The 19,429-nt window shown below is 36.9% G+C and overlaps 1 protein-coding gene across 1 annotated transcript; it reads left to right on the top strand.

Moving 5' to 3' along the window:
• The first annotated feature begins 2,293 nt into the window (after window positions 1-2,293).
• Window positions 2,294-13,738, top strand: LOC121790973 (probable histone H2A variant 3). The gene is made up of 5 exons (XM_042189057.1): window positions 2,294-2,401; window positions 2,892-3,032; window positions 3,563-3,637; window position 3,795; window positions 13,518-13,738. Exons 2-5 carry the CDS (start codon window positions 2,916-2,918, stop codon window positions 13,736-13,738), a joined length of 414 nt encoding a protein of 137 aa, XP_042044991.1. The 5' UTR covers window positions 2,294-2,401; window positions 2,892-2,915.
• Window positions 13,739-19,429: the final 5,691 nt, after the last annotated feature.

Below are 19,429 nucleotides of genomic sequence, written 5' to 3'. Positions count from 1 at the left end.
GTGATGCCGTGACCAGCCACGGGCACGGCGAGACTGGCGACGGGGACGACGAGGAGTGAGACGGAGGTCGCATTTGTCGAAGCTTGAGGTTGTTTTTTTTAACTACGTATTTTTTTTAATAATTATGTATGTTTTTTGTTTTAAATAAAGTGGTTGCATTGTCTCCATATTCGTGTCAAAATTTTAATTCCGTAAATTGTTTAATTTCGTAAATTTTTAATTTGGGGAATTTGTGAATTATTATTATTGTGGATGTCCGTCGGGATGTCCTTGGGGATGTCCGTCATTGTGCAGTGGGATGTCCTTATGACGTGGCAGTGCAGTGGGATGTCCTTATGACGTGACAGGAGGTGCTTTTGGGAAATCTGTCGGGATGTCCGCCGGGACATCCGTCCCACTGTGGATGATCTAATTTCGTACTTCTAATAACTATACTAGGAGTGCTCTATATTTGTACTCATGTATTTCATTTGAAAATGTGTTAAAATCTAATTAAATATATGCTATATATATGCGCTTTTTAAAATTAATTAGATGATCAATAGATTAGAGCCGTTAAAATTTAATTAAATATTTTCTAATTTCCTGTTAAATGTAGTTTTTTAAAATTATTTAGACTAGGCTCAATACTATGTTTATGTGTTCAATTTAAAATTGCACATTTAAAAATTATGATAGTGAATTCAAACTTGTAAATTACTACTCTATCATATCTAGGTGAATTTGAGACATTTTTCTATTTTAGAAAGTTCCAAATTAATTGAATTATTTTTATTTTTAGTAAAAATTAACTCTCTATGTTAATTTATTTTCTTTTCGTCTTTTTGACTCTATTCTTTCTTACTTTATTCACCATCCACTTAATACACTATTTTTAAGCTTTGTATTTATGATTGTGTGAATTTAAGAATTGGGATTTAAAAATTGTAAAAATATTACATATAGAATTAAATATTAGTACTAGTATTATTTTAAAAAAAATTTACCCCCGACTTACTTTAATTTATGATTCCGTCACTGTAAGCACATAACTATTGATGCGCATTTGTATTTTTTAAAGGTTGTTTATCATTGAATTGTTTTTCAAAGTTCTAATACAATGAAGATTTTCGTATTAACTTGATTTTGGTATTTCAATTTATTATATTTGATTATAATAATAAATCATGTTTGACAAAAAAATAAACAAAATAAAAATGTTGATGTAGAAATAGAGATACTAAACATTAATTGGAGTAATATACTAACGTAACAGGAAGAAGAAGAAATTGAAAATGAGCTAGCGTCCACTATTGTGAATGTCAACTCTAAGACCATCCACAATAGCGCCCAGCCGACCGCCGGCGCTGGGCGGTTCGCTGGGCGGTCTATTACAGTCGCCCAGCGGACGAATGGAGAGAGAAACCGCGCAGCGCTGGGCGGTTTCGTGGCGCTGGGCGATCCGCTCGGCGCTATTGCAGCGCCCGGATCGCCCAGCGCACCGCCTAGCGCGAAATTAAATTTTTTTTTTTCCGAAACACTATATATACGCGCTTTGCTCGTCATTTTCATTTGCACCACTTGTTTTAACGAGTACTCTCTCTATCTTAATTTCTGTACAAGATCAACAACGGGAAATGGATCTCAACAACGAGCCTAGTTCCGAGAGTAGCGGGTCACAAACTCCGTCGATCCCCGTGGGAAGTGGATGGGGTCAGATGCCCGGGTACTACAACATGTACCCGTGGCAGCAGATGTTTTCCGGGATGCCAACGGGGGGGAGTCCGCGCCGGCGATGGTGGCGACAACGACAGAGGCGGCGACGACGGAGACGAGGAGTGAATTGGCACTCCTTTTTATTATTGTATTTTTTTTAAATTAATGTATTTTTTTAAATTATTGTACTTTTTTAAATTTTAATAGTATTATTAAATTTATCCCGTATATGTCTCGTAAATTAAATTTCGTATATTGTGTGATTGTTAATTATTTATTTTGTATATATTTGTTAATAGTGATGTGGATATTATGTGGCTAGGCTATGACTGAGCTATTGCTGTGCTATTTGCTTGTTTTGATGATGTGGCAGGAGGATTTTTAGTGTTGATGATGTGGCAGTGGCTAGGCTATGGCTAGGTTATTGCTGGGCTATTACTATTGTGGATGGCCTAAATACAATATTCAGATTTAATCCAGTACTGTATTCTTCAAGGGCACAATCGTAATTTAGTACGAATATAAAATATTTTTCCGATTTGTTATTCCCTCCCATAAGCAACCGCCAAAATTCCAATCCGCATTTAAAAACCTTCCAAAAACGCATTAAATCCCCTCTCTTGACTGCTTACCAAAAATTATACTCGCAACGTTCGTTCTCCTCTCTTCTACGTTTCTGTTACTGTTGTTTTATCTAATTCCTCAGGTAATACTACGTTTTATCGTTTAATATTTTCCTTTATTTCTTAGATGTGATTTATTTGGTGCTTGAGCTGTGTTGATGTTTCATTTAGGTTGTAGATCAGTGATTTATCAATTAACTTGACCAGATCCGTTGCACAACACGAATTAAATCTTGATTTATGTGTGTTTTCTTCGTGTTTATCCCCAATTATTTGTCAGGATCGAGAAAAATTGAAAAAACAATGGAATTTGAGTAAATATTAGTAGAAAATTGATGTGATTTTCTTGAGATTTAGTGGTGGATAAAAGAAAAAAAAGAGTTATTTCTGAAATTATATCAATTAACTAGTGAGATTTGCTTCTTGGATGTTAAGTTTAGATGAATATAATTCTTTAGGGTAATCTTTAATTGTAAGGAAATATTTTGCCCTTTGTTATTTGGAACTATGTATGTTTATGGTTTAGTTCTTTGTTCCAGAATAATGTGAAATTGTTTCTGTCTAATCTGTTAGTGCTGAAGCTGTATCGAGAGTAGAATGGCGGGGAAAGGTGGAAAGGGGCTCTTGGCAGGGAAGACAATGGCAGCTGCAGCAGCTAACAAGGACAAGAACAAGAAGCGGCCTATTTCGCGGTCAGCTCGTGCTGGCCTCCAGGTATAAATACAGCTCAATACAACCATAAACTTGTCATACCAGCTAGTTTGACTGTTTTTTTATCTTATTATAGTATATAGGTTGAGTAATTGAGTTTATAAATGACACTATTTCACTAGTAATTTGAATCTTTGTCCAGTTGAAGTTAGCCTCTCACATTGCTCATCTCATTACTGGTTTGTCTTGTGGATTTTTGTGCATCTAGATAGGATTTTAGTCAAGTTGAAGTGGTTGAGTTCCTTTCTCGTACGTTAAATAGGCACGTTCGAAAGGGTTTGTTAAGTGGGATGGGTTGTGTAGAGATCCCTATTTCTAAATGGAATGATATGATTTGACTATGGTTTCTCTTATTGGCTAGTTATGTTATATTGTAGTACTCCTTTAGGTGGTATGTTCTTGATCGCTTTTCGTGTTTATATAGATCATGGAAGAAGTCTTGTCTAGAAAAGTTTTGATTTCTATGGCCCATGTTGGTTGTGTGACTGGTTAAGGCACATATGTTTCAACGTTAGTTCATTCGTTTCTTTTAGTTTCCCGTGGGAAGGATTCATCGGCACCTCAAGTCGAGAACCAATGCCAATGGAAGAGTTGGAGCAACAGCAGCTGTCTACTCTAGGGTTGGAACGGTACGGTATACCGCGCCGAAATGGCCATACCGCATACCGTACCGAAAAGTGTGGTATGGCCAAAATGCATACCTTTACCGTACCGTTTTTTTCGGTATACCGGTAGAGTTGGAGCAACAGCAGCTGTCTACTCTAGGGTTGGAACGGTACTGTATACCGCGCCGAAATGGCCATACCGCATACCGTACCGAAAAGTGTGGTATGGCCAAAATGCATACCTTTACCGTACCGTTTTTTTCGGTATACCGCATACCAGTATACCGAAAAGTCGGTATACCAAAATTCTGATACCGATACCTTACCGACATTTCGGTATACCGTACCGTGATTTCGGTATACCGCAATATGCGGTATACCGCGATTTTGGTATACCGCAATATGCGGTATACCGAAATCACGGTACGGTATACCGAATACCGCATAAAAATACAAACTGGTATTGCTGCAACTTTGCAGAAATCACAATATTTTGCTACAATATTTTGCCTCAATATTTTGCAAATAAGAACACAGACTACAAAGATAAAGAGTGTTAATTTTCCTACTAAATTCTAGCAAGCTCGACAAAGATGCATAAAACTGGACAACTACTTTCTTCCTAAGGGGTCGTTTGATAGCCTCCAGAGCCAAGAAATAGATTAGTATCTAGTTATTTTCTTCCTAAGGCACGCAAATTTCATTCTTCCACTTGGGTGGTTTCTCAAATAGTCAAATCTTCCCACTAGACATGCCCACCGGTTCCGGTTCCGGCGGTTAACCGCCGAACCGGAACCGGCGGTTCCGGAACCGGAACCGGAACCGGCGCAATTCGGTTCGCGGTCCGGTTCAGGTTCAAGATATTTCGAACCGGAACCGTCACCGAACCGGCGGTTCGGGACGGTTCGGAACCGGCGGTTAACCGTGGAACCGCCGGTTCCGGCGCTTAAATCGAGGCAGGGGGATGAGGGGCCGGTGGTGATCTTCAAAAACGGTCGAAACCGCCGGTTTTTCGGCGGTTAACCGGCGGTTAACCGGAAAAAACCGGCGGTTAACCGCCGGTTTAGTGACTTTCGAGGCGGCGCGGAGCACGAGGCGACAATGGAGCAGCTTTTGCAGACGGTTCGTTGACCGAACCGGCGGTTTTATTTCGGAAACCGGCGGTTTTGGCCCGGAAACCGGCGGTTCCGCCGGTTCCGGCGGTTTTCCGCCAAAACCGCCGGTTTTGTGAAAATTCAAATTTTTTTTTTTTTTTTTAAATTTCAAATTCGAATTCTTCCATTTTCCCCCTCATTTTTTTCTATAAATACCCCCCTCTATCCTCATTTACATTCACCCCACTCTTGTGTTAATAAGAGTTTCTCTCTTCAATCTCTCAATTCTCTCTCTTTGTCTCCAATTTCTCATTTGTGCTATTGTGCTTCCATTTAATTACGCAATTGCTACTCTTATTACGCATTGTTATACACTTATACAGTTATACTTGTTCCCGTAGTTCTATAAGTTGTCTTTCTTTCTCAATTACTAAAACAAAAAAAAATATATTATTCCATATTTCTACATTTCTACATACCATTCCAATATGTCTTCATCCCGAGAAGGTCGTGTTGATAAGGGAAAGGGAAAGGCCAAGAGGCCATCTCGGAGATCCGTTATTGATGAAATTTCTCAAATGAACATGGATGAGTGGCAGGTTAATATTTATTATCTACTAATTTCATTAATTTTGAATTACATTTCATTATTGTTCATAATTTTATTTTGTATTTACAATACAAATATTATTTTGTAGGCTCGAGAAGAGCAAGATGTGGCACATGCTATTGCTCTCTCTCGCTCTCAATACCAAGGCGATGCTTATGTTGGTACCGGTAGTGGTGCTCCCGGTCGCGGTGCCTATTCCCAACAAAGTCCAACCCCCGTGAATGTTGATGAAGACGATGATGATGATGATGATGACGACGAGGAGGAGGGGGAGGAGGTAGAAGAGGTTCAAGAAATGCCACCCCCACCACCACCAAGGAGTCGGCGTGGTCGTGGTGGTCGTGGACGTGGACAACCTCCTCAACCTCCTAGACCAGCTGAAAGGTCTTTAACCTCAAACATCTTCGTGAAACATTTCAAGAGGGTACAAGATAGTAACGATCCAAACACTTATAATGTGTATTGCAACTATTGCGAAAACGTATACACATTCCGAAAGGGTGGAGGGTACGGTACATTTACCCGTCACCTGGAGAAAGCGCATCCGGTCGAGTTTGGTATCGCTCCAACCCAAACTCAACTCAACTTTCAACATGGAGTCGGAAGTGGGACGACGGGTTCATCCCAAACATCAGGTATGTGTAGCAATACTCTTTTGAAATATGATCACAAAAATGCTCTTAATGTGATGTCTAGATTTGCCGTTATGAAACATTTTCCATTCAATGCTTTTGATAACGATGCTTTTGAGTCGAGTATGCGGCAAGTATATAATGCCGCTGCAAGAAAATTGAGTCGAACTTCAATGACGCGAGCCGTTGTTCGACAATGCATGGAAAAGAAGGCGCAATTAGGTACGTTTATTATTAACTTAGGGCATAAAGTTTCTATTTGTTCTGATGTGTGGACTGATTGTTTTTGTAAAAATTCGTATATGGGCATCACGGTGCATTTCGTTGATCACAGTTGGACTTTGAACAAACGTTTGATTGCATTTCGGGAATTTCCCGCACCACACACTGCACAAGCAATTGCTCAATTGATCATTCAAGTTTTGAATGAATTTCAATTGATCAATAAAATTTTTTCTATTGGTTTTGACAATGCTAGCGCTAACACTGCTAGCATAGATGATTTAATCAGTGCATGTTCTCCTGTTATTGATGGTAAATATTTCCATGTGCGATGTATTGCCCATATTTTGAATTTGTGTGTTCAAGATGCCATCGATTTGTGGCAAAAGTATGTTGATCCTATTAGAACTGCTGTGAAGTTGATTCATAACAAAGCTCCTATTGGTAGAGCTTGGAAGAGATATTGTCATGGTAAGCAATGCAGGTACACCAACTTTCGTTTGGATGTTTCAACTCGGTGGAACTCGACATATGATATGTTGGAGTCGACTTTGAACCACATTGAGTATTTATGTGATTTTTTAGAAGTTGTCCTCATGTTCCTTCTGATTTGATTTTGATACCCGCTTGTTGGGACCACAGCATGGATTTATTTCGATTATTCCGCGCTTTCAAAAATGCCACTGTTGAGTTATCCGGTGTTTATTATCCTACTTCTGTGCGCGTTTTGGAGCATTGCATGTATGTGGCAATTGGTTTTAAAACTTGTGTGAAAAATACTCAATTCGTTGAGTTGAAGGCTATTTTGTTTTACATGGTTGAAAAATGGTTAAAATATTTTTCACGTATTCCAAATGTGTTTTTGATTGCAAAATGCTTGGATCCAAAGTGGAAGTTGCATGGTGTTTATAAAATTTTAGACATGTACTATGGTTGTTTGCACGCTTTGGATTTTTCTCAACTCCGCGAAATGGGCTTGACAAGAGGAGAATGCTTCGAACTAAGTATTCCGGATGTTGATGAAATCAAACATAGGTTAGATAGTGCACTTCGTTCTCTCTACGCGGAATATGAAATGCGGTATAACACCGCTCACCAGGTACGTGCTCCTCCTAGTCCTTCTACATTTGATTTTGGTGGAGGGATTTTTCCAATGTCATGATCGATCCCGACGTAGTATCACAATTGCAAGATCTATACGGTACTACAACCAATAGGACTAGAGCGACTAGTGAATTAGATATATATTTGGAATCGCGCTCTATTTTTCAAGATGCAGGTCCTCCTACTCAACAAATTGACGTCCTTAATTGGTGGGGAACACATGACAAAGAGTTTCCGATACTCTCCATCATGGCTAAGGAGATATTCGCCGTTCCCGCTTCCACCGTCGCCGTTGAACAAGCTTTTAGTGTCGGCGGTTGTGTCCTAGACGACAAAAGGAGCAATCTCTCCGCCAAGAACATGGAAGCCACTATGTTACTTGACGATTGGGCAAAGGCGGACATGAGAGCACAAGAGCCGGATTTCGACTTCCGTGTAGAGAGTGATGGTGAAGAATTTTCTTCCGATGGCGATGACGAGGTCAGAAGCGATAGCACTCAACATTAGCAATGAGTCGACGGGGCGGTGAACGGCGAGCACTGCCGACCAAAAAGGTAAGCAAGGTAAGAGAACTACGTGGGCTTTGATTCCTCAATAAAATTGTGGATACGTAGGCACCTCAACTTAAATTTGAAAAGTTTAACTTCGAAAGTTTAAGTTGAGCTCAAGCCCTTTTCAATTTTTTTTTTTCCCCCTATTTCATAGATCATTCAGGATGCGGCTATGTTGTACTTGAAGATCATTAAAATATATTCCCCATTTGATAAATATCAAATGCGGAATATATTTTAATGATCTTCAAGTACAACTTAGCCGCATCCTGAATGATCTATGAAATCTTACCTTGGAATCAACCTTTTTTTCTTGCAAAATGTTGCCCATTTTCTAAGCAAACACATATCAGCACGCTATATACACATTGCTGCATTGATTGCTTTGGAAGATCAAATTGCCCCTATTAGAAATGTAGCAATGTGTATATAGCGTGTTGATATGTGTTTGCTTAGAAAATGGGCAACATTTTGCAAGAAAAAAGGGTTGATCCCAAGGTAAGAGAACTACGTGGGCTTTGATTCCTCAATAAAATTGTGGATACGTAGGCAACTCAACTTAAATTTGAAAGTTTAACTTTGAAAGTTTAAGTTGATCTCAAGCCCTTTTCAATTTTTCCTTTTTCCCCCCCATTCATTTTTTTTTAAATTTACCTTCCGAGTCCGACGAGGCGACGAGCCGACGCCCGACGACACTTGTAAATTATATTACATTGTTGTATGTTGTTGTATTGTATACTTATGTATTGTAAATTGTAATGTATCGTTGTCCGTTACAACTCAAAATCAATAAAATTTATTTCATTTTCTCCTTATTCGTCTTATTTGTGCTTGAATTATGCATTGTCTTGTTCCGATTTGTTGTATAAAGCCAAATTTCAAATTTAAAAAAAAAAAAAAAAAAAAAAAAAAATTGAACCGGCGAAACCGCCGGTTCAAAAACCGGAACCGCCAAAACCGCCGGAAAATCGGCGGTTCCGAACCGGAACCGGAACCGCCCGGTTTTCGAACCGGAACCGGAACCGTGAAATAGCCTCACGGTCCGGTTCCGGTTCCGCTTCCGCCAAAACCGGAACCGGCGGTTCCGAACCGGAACCGCCGGTTTTCGAACCGTGGGCATCTCTACTTCCCACATACGCCATTTTTGAGTTCATTCTATCGGCTGAAAGTATCATTCTATCGTCTGAAAGTATCATTCTATACGGCAAAACTATCATTTTATCAGTTTTATGTCATTTTGTCACGTTAAAGTATCATTTTATCAGCTTATATGTAATTTCTCCAGCTAAACTATCATTTTTATAAGCTTACTGTCATTTTATCCGCTTAGATTATCATTTTATAAGGTAAAAGTATCATTTTATTAAACAAAAATGTCATTTTATACACCAAAAATACCTATCATTCTATCGGCTGAAAGTAGTATCATTCTACCCGGCAAAACTATCATTCTATAGGCTAAAAGTATCATTCTATCGGGCAAAAGTATCATTTTATTAAACAAAAATGTCATTTTATACACCAAAAATACCTATCATTCTATCGGCAGAAAGTATCATTCTACCCGGCAAAACTATCATTCTATAGGCTGAAAGTATCATTCTATCGGGCAAAGGTATCATTTTATCAGTTTTATGTCATTTTGTCACGTTAAAGTATCATTTTATCATCTTATATGCAATTTCTCCAGCTAAACTATCATTTTTATAAGCTAACTGTCATTTTATCCGCTTAGATTATCATTTTATAAGGTAAAAGTATCATTTTATTAAACAAAAATGTCATTTTATACACCAAAAATACCTATCATTCTATCGGCTCAAAGTATCATTCTATAGACTGAAAGTATCATTCTATAGGGCAAAAGTATCATTTTATCAGTTTTATGTCATTTTGTCACGTTAAAGTATCATTTTATCATCTTATATGCAATTTCTCCAGCTAAACTATCATTTTTATAAGCTAACTGTCATTTTATCCGTTTAGATTATCATTTTATAAGGTAAAAGTATCATTTTATTAAACAAAAATGTCATTTTATACACCAAAAATACCTATCATTCTATCGGCTCAAAGTATCATTCTATAGACTGAAAGTATCATTCTATAGGGCAAAAGTATCATTTTATCAGTTTTATGTCATTTTGTCACGTTAAAGTATCATTTTCAGCTTATATGCAATTTCTCCAGCTAAACTATCATTTTTATAAGCTAACTGTCATTTTAGCCGCTTAGATTATCATTTTATAAGGTAAAAGTATCATTTTAGTAAACAAAAATGTCATTTTATACACCAAAAATACATATTATTCTATCGGCTGAAAGTATCATTCCATCGTCTGAAAGTATCATTCTATACGGCAAAACTATCATTTTATCAGTTTTATGTCATTTTGTCACGTTAAAGAATAATTTTATCAGCTTATATGCAATTTCTCCAGCTAAACTATCATTTTTATAAGCTTACTGTTATTTTATCCGCTTACATTATCATTTTATAATGTAAAAATATCATTTTATTAAACAAAAATGTCATTTTATACATTCCAAAAATAGATAGCATTCTACCGGGCAAAACTATCATTCTATAGGCTTAAAGTATCATTCTATCGGGCAAAGGTATCATTTTATCAGTTTTATGACATTTTGTCACGTTAAAGTATCATTTTATCAGCTTATATGCAATTTCTCTAGCTAAAATATCATTTTTATAAGCTAACTGTCATTTTATCCGCTTAGATTATCATTTTATAAGGTAAAAGTATCATTTTATTAAACAAAAATGTCATTTTATACACCAAAAATACCTATCATTCTATCGGCAGAAAGTATCATTCTATCCGGCAAAAGTATCATTCTATAGGCTGAAAGTATCATTCTATCGGGAAAAGATATCATTTTATCAGTTGTATGTCATTTTGTCAAGTTAAAGTATCATTTTATCAGTTTATATGCAATTTCTCCAGCTAAACTATCATTTTTATAAGCTTACTGTCATTTTATCCGTTTAGATTATCATTTTATAAGGTAAAAGTATCATTTTATTAAACAAAAATGTCATTTTATACACTAAAAATATCTATTATTCTATCGGCTGAAAGTATTATTCTACCCGGCAAAACTATCATTCTATAGGCTGGAAGTATCATTCTATCGGGAAAAGGTATCATTTTATCAGTTTTATGTCATTTTGTCACGTTAAAGTATTATTTTATCAGCTTATATGCAATTTCTTCAGCTAAACTATCATTTTTATAAGCTTACTGTCATTTTATCCGCTTAGATTATCATTTTATAAGGTAAAAGTATCATTTTATTAAACAAAAATGTCATTTTATACACCAAAAATACCTATCATTCTATCGGCTGAAAGTATCATTCTACCCGGCAAAACTATCATTCTATAGGCTAAAAGTATCATTCTATCGGGCAAAAGTATCATTTTATTAAATGAAAATGTCATTTTATACACCAAAAATACCTATCATTCTATCGGCTGAAAGTATCATTCTACCGGGCAAAATTATCATTCTATAGGTTGAAAGTATCATTCTATCGGGCAAAGGTATCATTTTATCAGTTTTATGTCATTTTGTCACATTAAAGTATCATTTTATCAGCTTATATGCAATTAATCTTAAGCTAACCAGGAAAATTAATAAGCTAATTGGCTTCTCATCGTTTTTATGGATTATAACTATAATCTATTCATTGGATATAATGATTTTGTTACGGATATGTCCAGAAAGATGGGAATTAAGCAAATCGCCAAGATACCTTTCTGTCTAAACTCTAAATTTTCGTATGCAGTTTGAGGCAAATTCAAAAAGGCACAGTTTGTTATGTGTTTTCGCAGGAATGTCGCATGCTAAGGTTTGAGCCACACGCTATTTTGCCAGAAGAATTACATAGTACTGAACTGAGTATTGACGGACCCAGCCTTTGTATTATGTTTACATGTTAGATTTATAGTTGTTTTGTGAACAAGTGTTTTCAATTACACGATTTGTATTTGAAACTATCATTTTATCATTTCAAACTATCATTTTATCCTCCGAAACTATCATTTGAAACTATCATTTTATCATATTATGCAAAAGTATCATTTTATCATTTGAAACTATCATTTTATCATTTCAAACTATCATTTAATCCACTGAAACTATCATTTTATCATTTTATGCAAAAGTATCCTTTTATCATTTGAAACTATCATTTTATCATTTCAAACTATCATTTTATCCTCCGAAACTATCATTTGAAACTATCATTTTATCATATTATGCAAAAGTATCATTTTATCATTTGAAACTATCATTTTATCATTTCAAACTATCATTTTATCCACTGAAACTATCATTTTATCATTTTATGCAAAAGTATCCTTTTATCATTTGAAACTATCATTTTATCCCCTGAAACTATTATTTTATCCCCTGAAACTATCATTAAATAAAAAAATACTATCTTTTAGCCACTTCACATATAAAGTCGACTGTCGTTTGAGAGGACAAAATGATAGTTTCAAATGATAAAATGATACTTTTGCATGATAAATTGATTGTTTGAGTTCTTTGGTTGGATAAAATGATACTTTTACATCATAAAATGATAGTTTGAGGGGACAAAATGATAGTTTCAAATGATAAAATGATATTTTTGTTTCATAATGATAGTTTTAGTTCTTTGGATGATAAAATGATACTTTTGCATCAGAAAATGATAGTTTGAGGGGATAAAATGATAGTTTCAAATGATAAAATGATACTTTTGTTTCATAATGATAGTTTTAGATTTTTGGATGATAAAATGATACTTTTGCATCATAAAATGATAGTTTGAGGGGATAAAATGATAGTTTCAAATGATAAAATGATACTTTTGTTTCATAATGATAGTTTTAGATTTTTGGATGATAAAATGATACTTTTGCATCATAAAATGATAGTTTGAGGGGATAAAATGATAGTTTCAAATGATAAAATGATACTTTTGTTTCATTGAATTGGATGGAGTATATTATATCTCTTACTTTATCAATTCTTTTATTTTATTTTATTAATTGTGAATTAAAACTTGTGTCATTATATTTTTTAAAAAAGAGGTAGTATCAAAATAAAATGCACCACATCATGTGAACGTACGAAATACAGTAAAATAGTGACGTGTTAAACATCTAAATACGCCGTATTAGTGGTTAGTAGGTCAACAACTACACAAACTAATTAATGAAAAATAGCTTATGGCCTTAATTTTGAATTGAATTACATATATGATCTTCAATCTTCATAATACTGCCGAATGTTAAATTAATTTTGCAAATATTGTAAACTTATTCAAAATTTCATCAATAAAATAATTACTACTATTCGATAATCTATATAGCACGCGTATGACTAAAGAATGAGTAATCACCCATGTCAGCAAATTAACTCTTAATCCTAATTTCTCGATTAAAGAAAAATCCAAATAAAAATTAAAAACCCAGGTATATATCTGCGGTATATACCGTATTTGCGGTATACCGCGGTATATGCAAACTGCATACCTTTACCGTACCTAAAACTGTCGGTACGGTATGATACCGTACCGAAAAGTACGGTATACCGAAAATTCGGTATTTTCGGTATTTTTTCGGTACGGTATTTCGGTATATTTTCCCAGCCCTAGTCTACTCTGCTGCAATTCTCGAGTATTTAACTGCTGAAGTGCTTGAGTTGGCTGGAAATGCCAGCAAAGATCTTAAAGTGAAGAGGATAATGCCTAGGCACTTGCAGCTGGCAATTCGGGGAGACGAGGAGCTCGACACCCTCATCAAAGGAACCATAGCCGGTGGTGGTGTGATTCCCCACATTCACAAATCCCTCATCAACAAAACCGCCAAGGAATGAATGACCATTTAATTGATCCACAGTGATGCTTTTGTGACAATGCTTCCATTTAATTTAGATTTGTATGCTAGGAATTAGATTTCAAGAACAACCATTTTAAATGTTTGATTTGATAATTGGAATGTAGTTTGTGTCTAACGTTAAGTTTGATGAAGCTTCTGAGTCTGCTAAAAGTTAACGTTAACCATTTGAACTGTTTGATTATCTATGTCTTATCATGCAGTAGGTGACGGACTAGATCATCTACCCCACCGTGTTATAATTTGTTAAAAGTTTAAAGGGCTGATTAACTATTTTTTCTTTGAAAATTTACCATAACTGATTTAACTTCGTTCGTTTTACGTATTCTGTTAAACTTCGAAATTATGTGAACTTATTATACGCAAGCAAAAGGAATGAAGAGATTTAATGTATAATTAGACAATTAATCAGTGTTTATTAAAAAAAAGCAAATAGTATGATATTTTTTTGGTATAAATAAAACAGGGAAGTGTGATTTCGGATGAAGGGAGTAATTTTCCGTTGGGTACTGCTCCTAGTTTTTAGTTTAATACCAGTATTGGTTTCAATGTACCATTCACAAATTGAAGGACATGCTTGTCTTAACATCTACTCCCTCCGTCTGCAAATAAGAGTTCTATTTCTTGGCGGCACGAGTTGTTGGAATCATGTGGAAAATGTGAGAAATTGGAAGGGTCTCAAAGCCTTTCATTTTCTTAAGTCTTTTGGCTTTTCAACTTAAGGTAACCTTCATGTGGTTTATGGGGATCCTTAATGCCAAGACTTTTGAAGTGGTCTCTCCTATCCTATAAATAGGTGGATTTGAGAGATGAGAAAGACACCAACAACACAAACAAAACATTCTATCTTCTCTCTAGCTCTCAAGCATTCTAGTTTGCTTTTTAGGAGCATTGTCTAGCTCGGTTCTCGGAACTCCATCAAGTTCGCCGGTGCCTAGCGGGTTTGAGGTGCTTCTACACGCTAGGAGGAAGTCGTTTTATCTTTGGGGGCAATACGTCATTCCGTGAGCACTAGCTGGGGCGTAATTTGTCTTGCGGAAAGAGGGCTTTCCTCGACTCGACTTATAAATTTGGTTTACTTTATTTTCGTTGTAATTTTCATTCCTCTATTTGTTGCAAGTTTCCTTTCGATTGTAATAGTTAGAGTACCGCCTGTACACGGCTTGGAAATTTCTTCCCATTATTTCTAACAATCGCAAGACAAATTAGTGTACTCTTCTAAAGACAGGTTTATACCAATTGGAGTTGGAGGAAACATGAGCTCCAAAGCTGGAATGAAGAAACGAACAGTACCAATGTTCATGGGCTACGAAATGGTTAATTCCTTGAGATCTACTCTCTTGAGAATTGTGTTTATCGTTTGTCATTTGACAAGCAAGACCAATTTAGACTTGGTAGTAGTAATTGGGATGCATGGGTTGTTGAATATACCAATGCACATATGGTTCAATATAATTGTGTACTTATTGGTGGAGACAATATTGTGCAAATTATTTGAACGTGTTGTTATAAACTACAAAGATCACGAGGTGGTCGCAATGGTCTCCGACGTGAACCATGGTAACAATCCAAATGAATGGTTTGTTGATACGGGTGCCACATGTCATGTGTGCTCCGAGAGAAGCGTTTTTTCTACCTACAAATCTGTTGGAGGTAGAAAAGTACGTATGGGAAACCAAGCCTCTTCTAAGGTGGTTGGTGTGGGTAATGTGTTCCTAAAATTAGGATCTGGAAAAGTTCTTACCCTTAAGGATGTACTGCATGTCCCAGACATCCGAAATAATTTGGTGTCAGGCTCACTTCTAGTAAATCATGGATTTTCACTAGAATTTGAGTGTGAAAAGGTTTTATTGACCAAGTATGGAAAATTCATAGGTAAAGGCCACCTAGTAAATGGACTTTTTGAGATGAATGTTACGGTTATTCACCGTGGAAAAGGAATAAGCAATAAGGAAGATGACACGTCCTCTTATTTGCTTGAGAGCTCTGATTTATGGCATAATAGATTGGGACATGTAAATCTAAATGCTATAAAAGATTAGTAAATCTTAATTTACTAAAAGTAGATAAGTTTAACTCACAAGAAAGATGTGAAGTGTGTGTTGAAGCCAAAATGGCTAAACTGCCGTTCCATTCGGTAGAGCAAAGCACAAAATCTCTAGAATTAATCCATACAGACGTATGTGATTTGAAAATTTGTGCAAACAAGAGGTGGTAAAAAGTACTTCATCACATTTATAGATGATTGCACAAGGTATTGTTATCTTTACTTATTAAGAAGTAAAGATGAGGCAATTGAAGCGTTTAAAGACTTCAAAAATGAAGCCGAAAATCAACTTAATTGTCGAATTAAGTGTGTTCGAAGTGATAGAGGTGGTGAGTATGTAGCGCCGTTTGCAGAATTATGCATGCAAGTGGTATAATTCACCAAACCACAGCTCCATATTCTCCTCAATCAAATGGTGTTGCTGAACGCAAAAATCGAACACTAAAAGAGATGATGAATGCTTTGTTGATTAATTCAGGATTACCCAGAACATGTGGGGGGGAGGCTGTGTTAACAGCGAATCATATCCTGAACAAAATTCCACTAAAAAAGGGATGTGACTCCTTATGAGTTGTGGAAAGGGAAGAAACCTTCGTATTCATACCTCAAAGTGTGGGGGTGTTTAGCGAAGGTAGAAGTGCCACCTCCGAAACAAGTTGCAATAGGCCCTAAAACAGTCGATTGCATCTTTATTGGCCATGCACTTAATAGTAGTGCCTATCGTTTCCTAGTCCATAGGTCAGCTGTGCCTGGCGTGGCTGAAGGAACAACGATTGAGTCAAGGAATGCTATATTCTTTGAGAATGTTTACCCTTGTAAGAGAGCAAGAGGATCGTTCTAGTGAAAGAATGATGGATGAATCCACTAGTTCTAATCCTCCAAAAAGGACGAGGTCAAGTCCTGAGGATGTTGAACCAAGACGTGGTAAAAGAGTTAAAGTTGCTAAGACATTTGGTCCCGACTTCATAACTTTTATGTTGGATGACGAACCAAAGTCAGTGGCGGAAGCTTTGTCTGGCCCAGACGCAGCGTGGTGGCAAGAAGCTATCAACAGTGAAATTGAATCCATCATGAGAAATAACACTTGGGTGTTAGTAGACTTGCCTGAAGGCTGTAAGACTTTAGGGTGCAAGTGGATTCTGAAAAGGAAATATAAGCCCGATGGTACTATAGATAAGTACAAAGCTCGCCTAGTTGTCCAAGGCTTTAAGCAGAAAGAAGGGCATGACTTTTTTGATACCTATTCACCTGTTACGAGAATCACTTCCATTCGGGTGCTTCTTGCGATTGCTGCTTTGCACAATCTTGAGATTCACCAAATGGATGTGAAAACTGCGTTTCTGAATGGTGATCTGGAAGAAGAAATATATATGGAACAACCCGAAGGGTTTGTTGTGCCTGGGCAAGAGCGTAAAGTATGCAAACTGGTAAAGTCATTATATGGGTTGAAGCAAGCACCATTACAATGGCATTTAAAATTTGACAACGTGATGTTGGCAAATGGATTCACTATCAATGAGTGCGATAAGTGTGTTTACATTAAGAACACAGATAACGGTTTTGTTATTGTGTGTCTTTATGTAGATGATATGTTGATTACGGGCAGCAATAGTGCCATTATCAACGAAACCAAAAATATGTTGAAGAGAAATTTCGACATGAAAGATATGGGTTTAGCTGATGTGATTCTCGGAATCAAAATTAAAAGGAATCATGAGGGAATTGCTCTGACACAATCTCATTATATTGAGAAAGTGCTAAAGAAATTTCACTCGTTCGATTGTGAGCCAGCTAAGACTCCATTGGAACCCAACGTGCATTTGAGTAAGCACACGGGTGAGCCTATAGCTCAAGAAGAATATGCAAAGATCATAGGGAGTTTGATGTTTATCACAAACTGCACCCGACCAGATCTTGCGTGTACGGTGAATAAGCTGAGCCGATTTACGAGCAACCCAAGCAAGGAACATTGGAAAGCTCTGCGTAGGGTTTTGAGATACTTGAAGTATACTCTTAACTTTGAGCTGCAGTACACAAGATATCCCCAAGTACTTGAAGGGTACTGTGATGCAAATTGGATCTCTGATTCAAAAGACTCGTTCTCGACGAGTGGTTATGTGTTCACTGTGGGGGGTGGTGCTGTTTCGTGGAAGTCGACGAAACAAACGTGTATAGCTCGATCCACCATGGAATCTGAGTTTATCGCATTGGATAAAGCAGGGGAAGAAGCCGAGTGGCTCAGAAATTCCTAGAATGTATTCCATGTTGGAAGAAGCCAGTGCCGACAGTAGTGATATACTGTGATAGCCAAGCAGCTATAGGGAGAGCACATAGTGGCTTATACAACGGTAAGTCTCGACATATTCGTCGGCGACATAATACCGTCAGACAATTGATCACAAGTGGTGTTATCACAGTTGACTATGTAAGGTCAGTTGATAACTTAGCGGATCCGTTAAAAAAGGTTTAAACCGTGATCAAATGCATAAATTGCTAAAAGGAATGGGACTGAAAACCACATCTTAAAAGATGATTATAGTGGTAACCCAACCATACGATTGGAGATCCCATGGGCTTGGTTCAATGGGAAAACGAAGCTATATGAATCTAGTTGTAACACTCGGAAGATTTTTAATCTTCGCCCATTCTTTAGAAAGCATTGAGTGTTGTAACCTGCATGTGGTAAGAGGCTAAGTTTTGACTTTTAATGATTCTTAGAAACCTCGAGGAGGTGGGTATTGCAGGATACCTGGAAAAGAATCACCTATGTAAGTGAAGAAGTGTGGGCGCTTCAACATGTGAATCACTTATGAATCCAAAGTGGTGTTCCATGGCCAGTAAAGGACACAAACGTGAGAACTGATGAGTTTGTAAATAATATTGTGTCAATATTATTGTCTCGGTATACACCAAGGAGGAATGGTTCAAGGCATCACGTCCACCAGGCCGCCGGTATGCCCGATAGTGTTGACTATGGAAAGTTCAAAGCCCCAAGCTACTATTCCAAATGCAATATTGTTTCTCGAGAATTGAGCAAGAGTCTGCATGCATGCATTTGTGTCTGGTGTTGGTTTGAGCTTGCAGCGCTCTAACCAATGTGGGGGATTGTTGAATCATGTGGAAAATGTGAAATTGGAAGGGTCTCAAAGCCTTTCATTTTCTTAAGTCTTTTGGTTTTCAACTTAAGGTACCTTCATGTGGTTTATTTATACATAATGGGGATCCTTAATGCCAAGACTTTTGAAGTGGTCTCTCCTATCCTATAATATTGGTTTTGAGAGATGAGAAAGACACCAACAACACAAAAAAACATTCTATCTCTCTTAGCTCTCTACATCCTAGTTGCTTTTAGGAGCATTGTCTAGCTCGATTCTCGGAACTCCATCAAGTTCGCCGTGCCTAGCGGGTTTGAGGTGCTTCTACACGCTAGGAGGAAGTCGTTTTATCTTTGGGGGCAATACGTCATTCCGTGAGCACTAGCCGGGGCGTAATTTGTCTTGCGGAAGAGGGCTTTCCTCGACTCGACTTATAAATTTTGGTTTGCTTTATTTCCGTTGTAATTTTCATTCCTCTATTTGTTGCAAGTTTCCTTTCGATTGTAATAGTTAGAGTACCGCCTGTACA

The sequence above is a fragment of the Salvia splendens genome, unplaced genomic scaffold (assembly GCF_004379255.2).
Source record: "Salvia splendens isolate huo1 unplaced genomic scaffold, SspV2 ctg690, whole genome shotgun sequence".
Lineage (NCBI taxonomy): Eukaryota > Viridiplantae > Streptophyta > Magnoliopsida > Lamiales > Lamiaceae > Salvia > Salvia splendens.
This window is presented reverse-complemented; position numbering and strand designations above follow the sequence as displayed.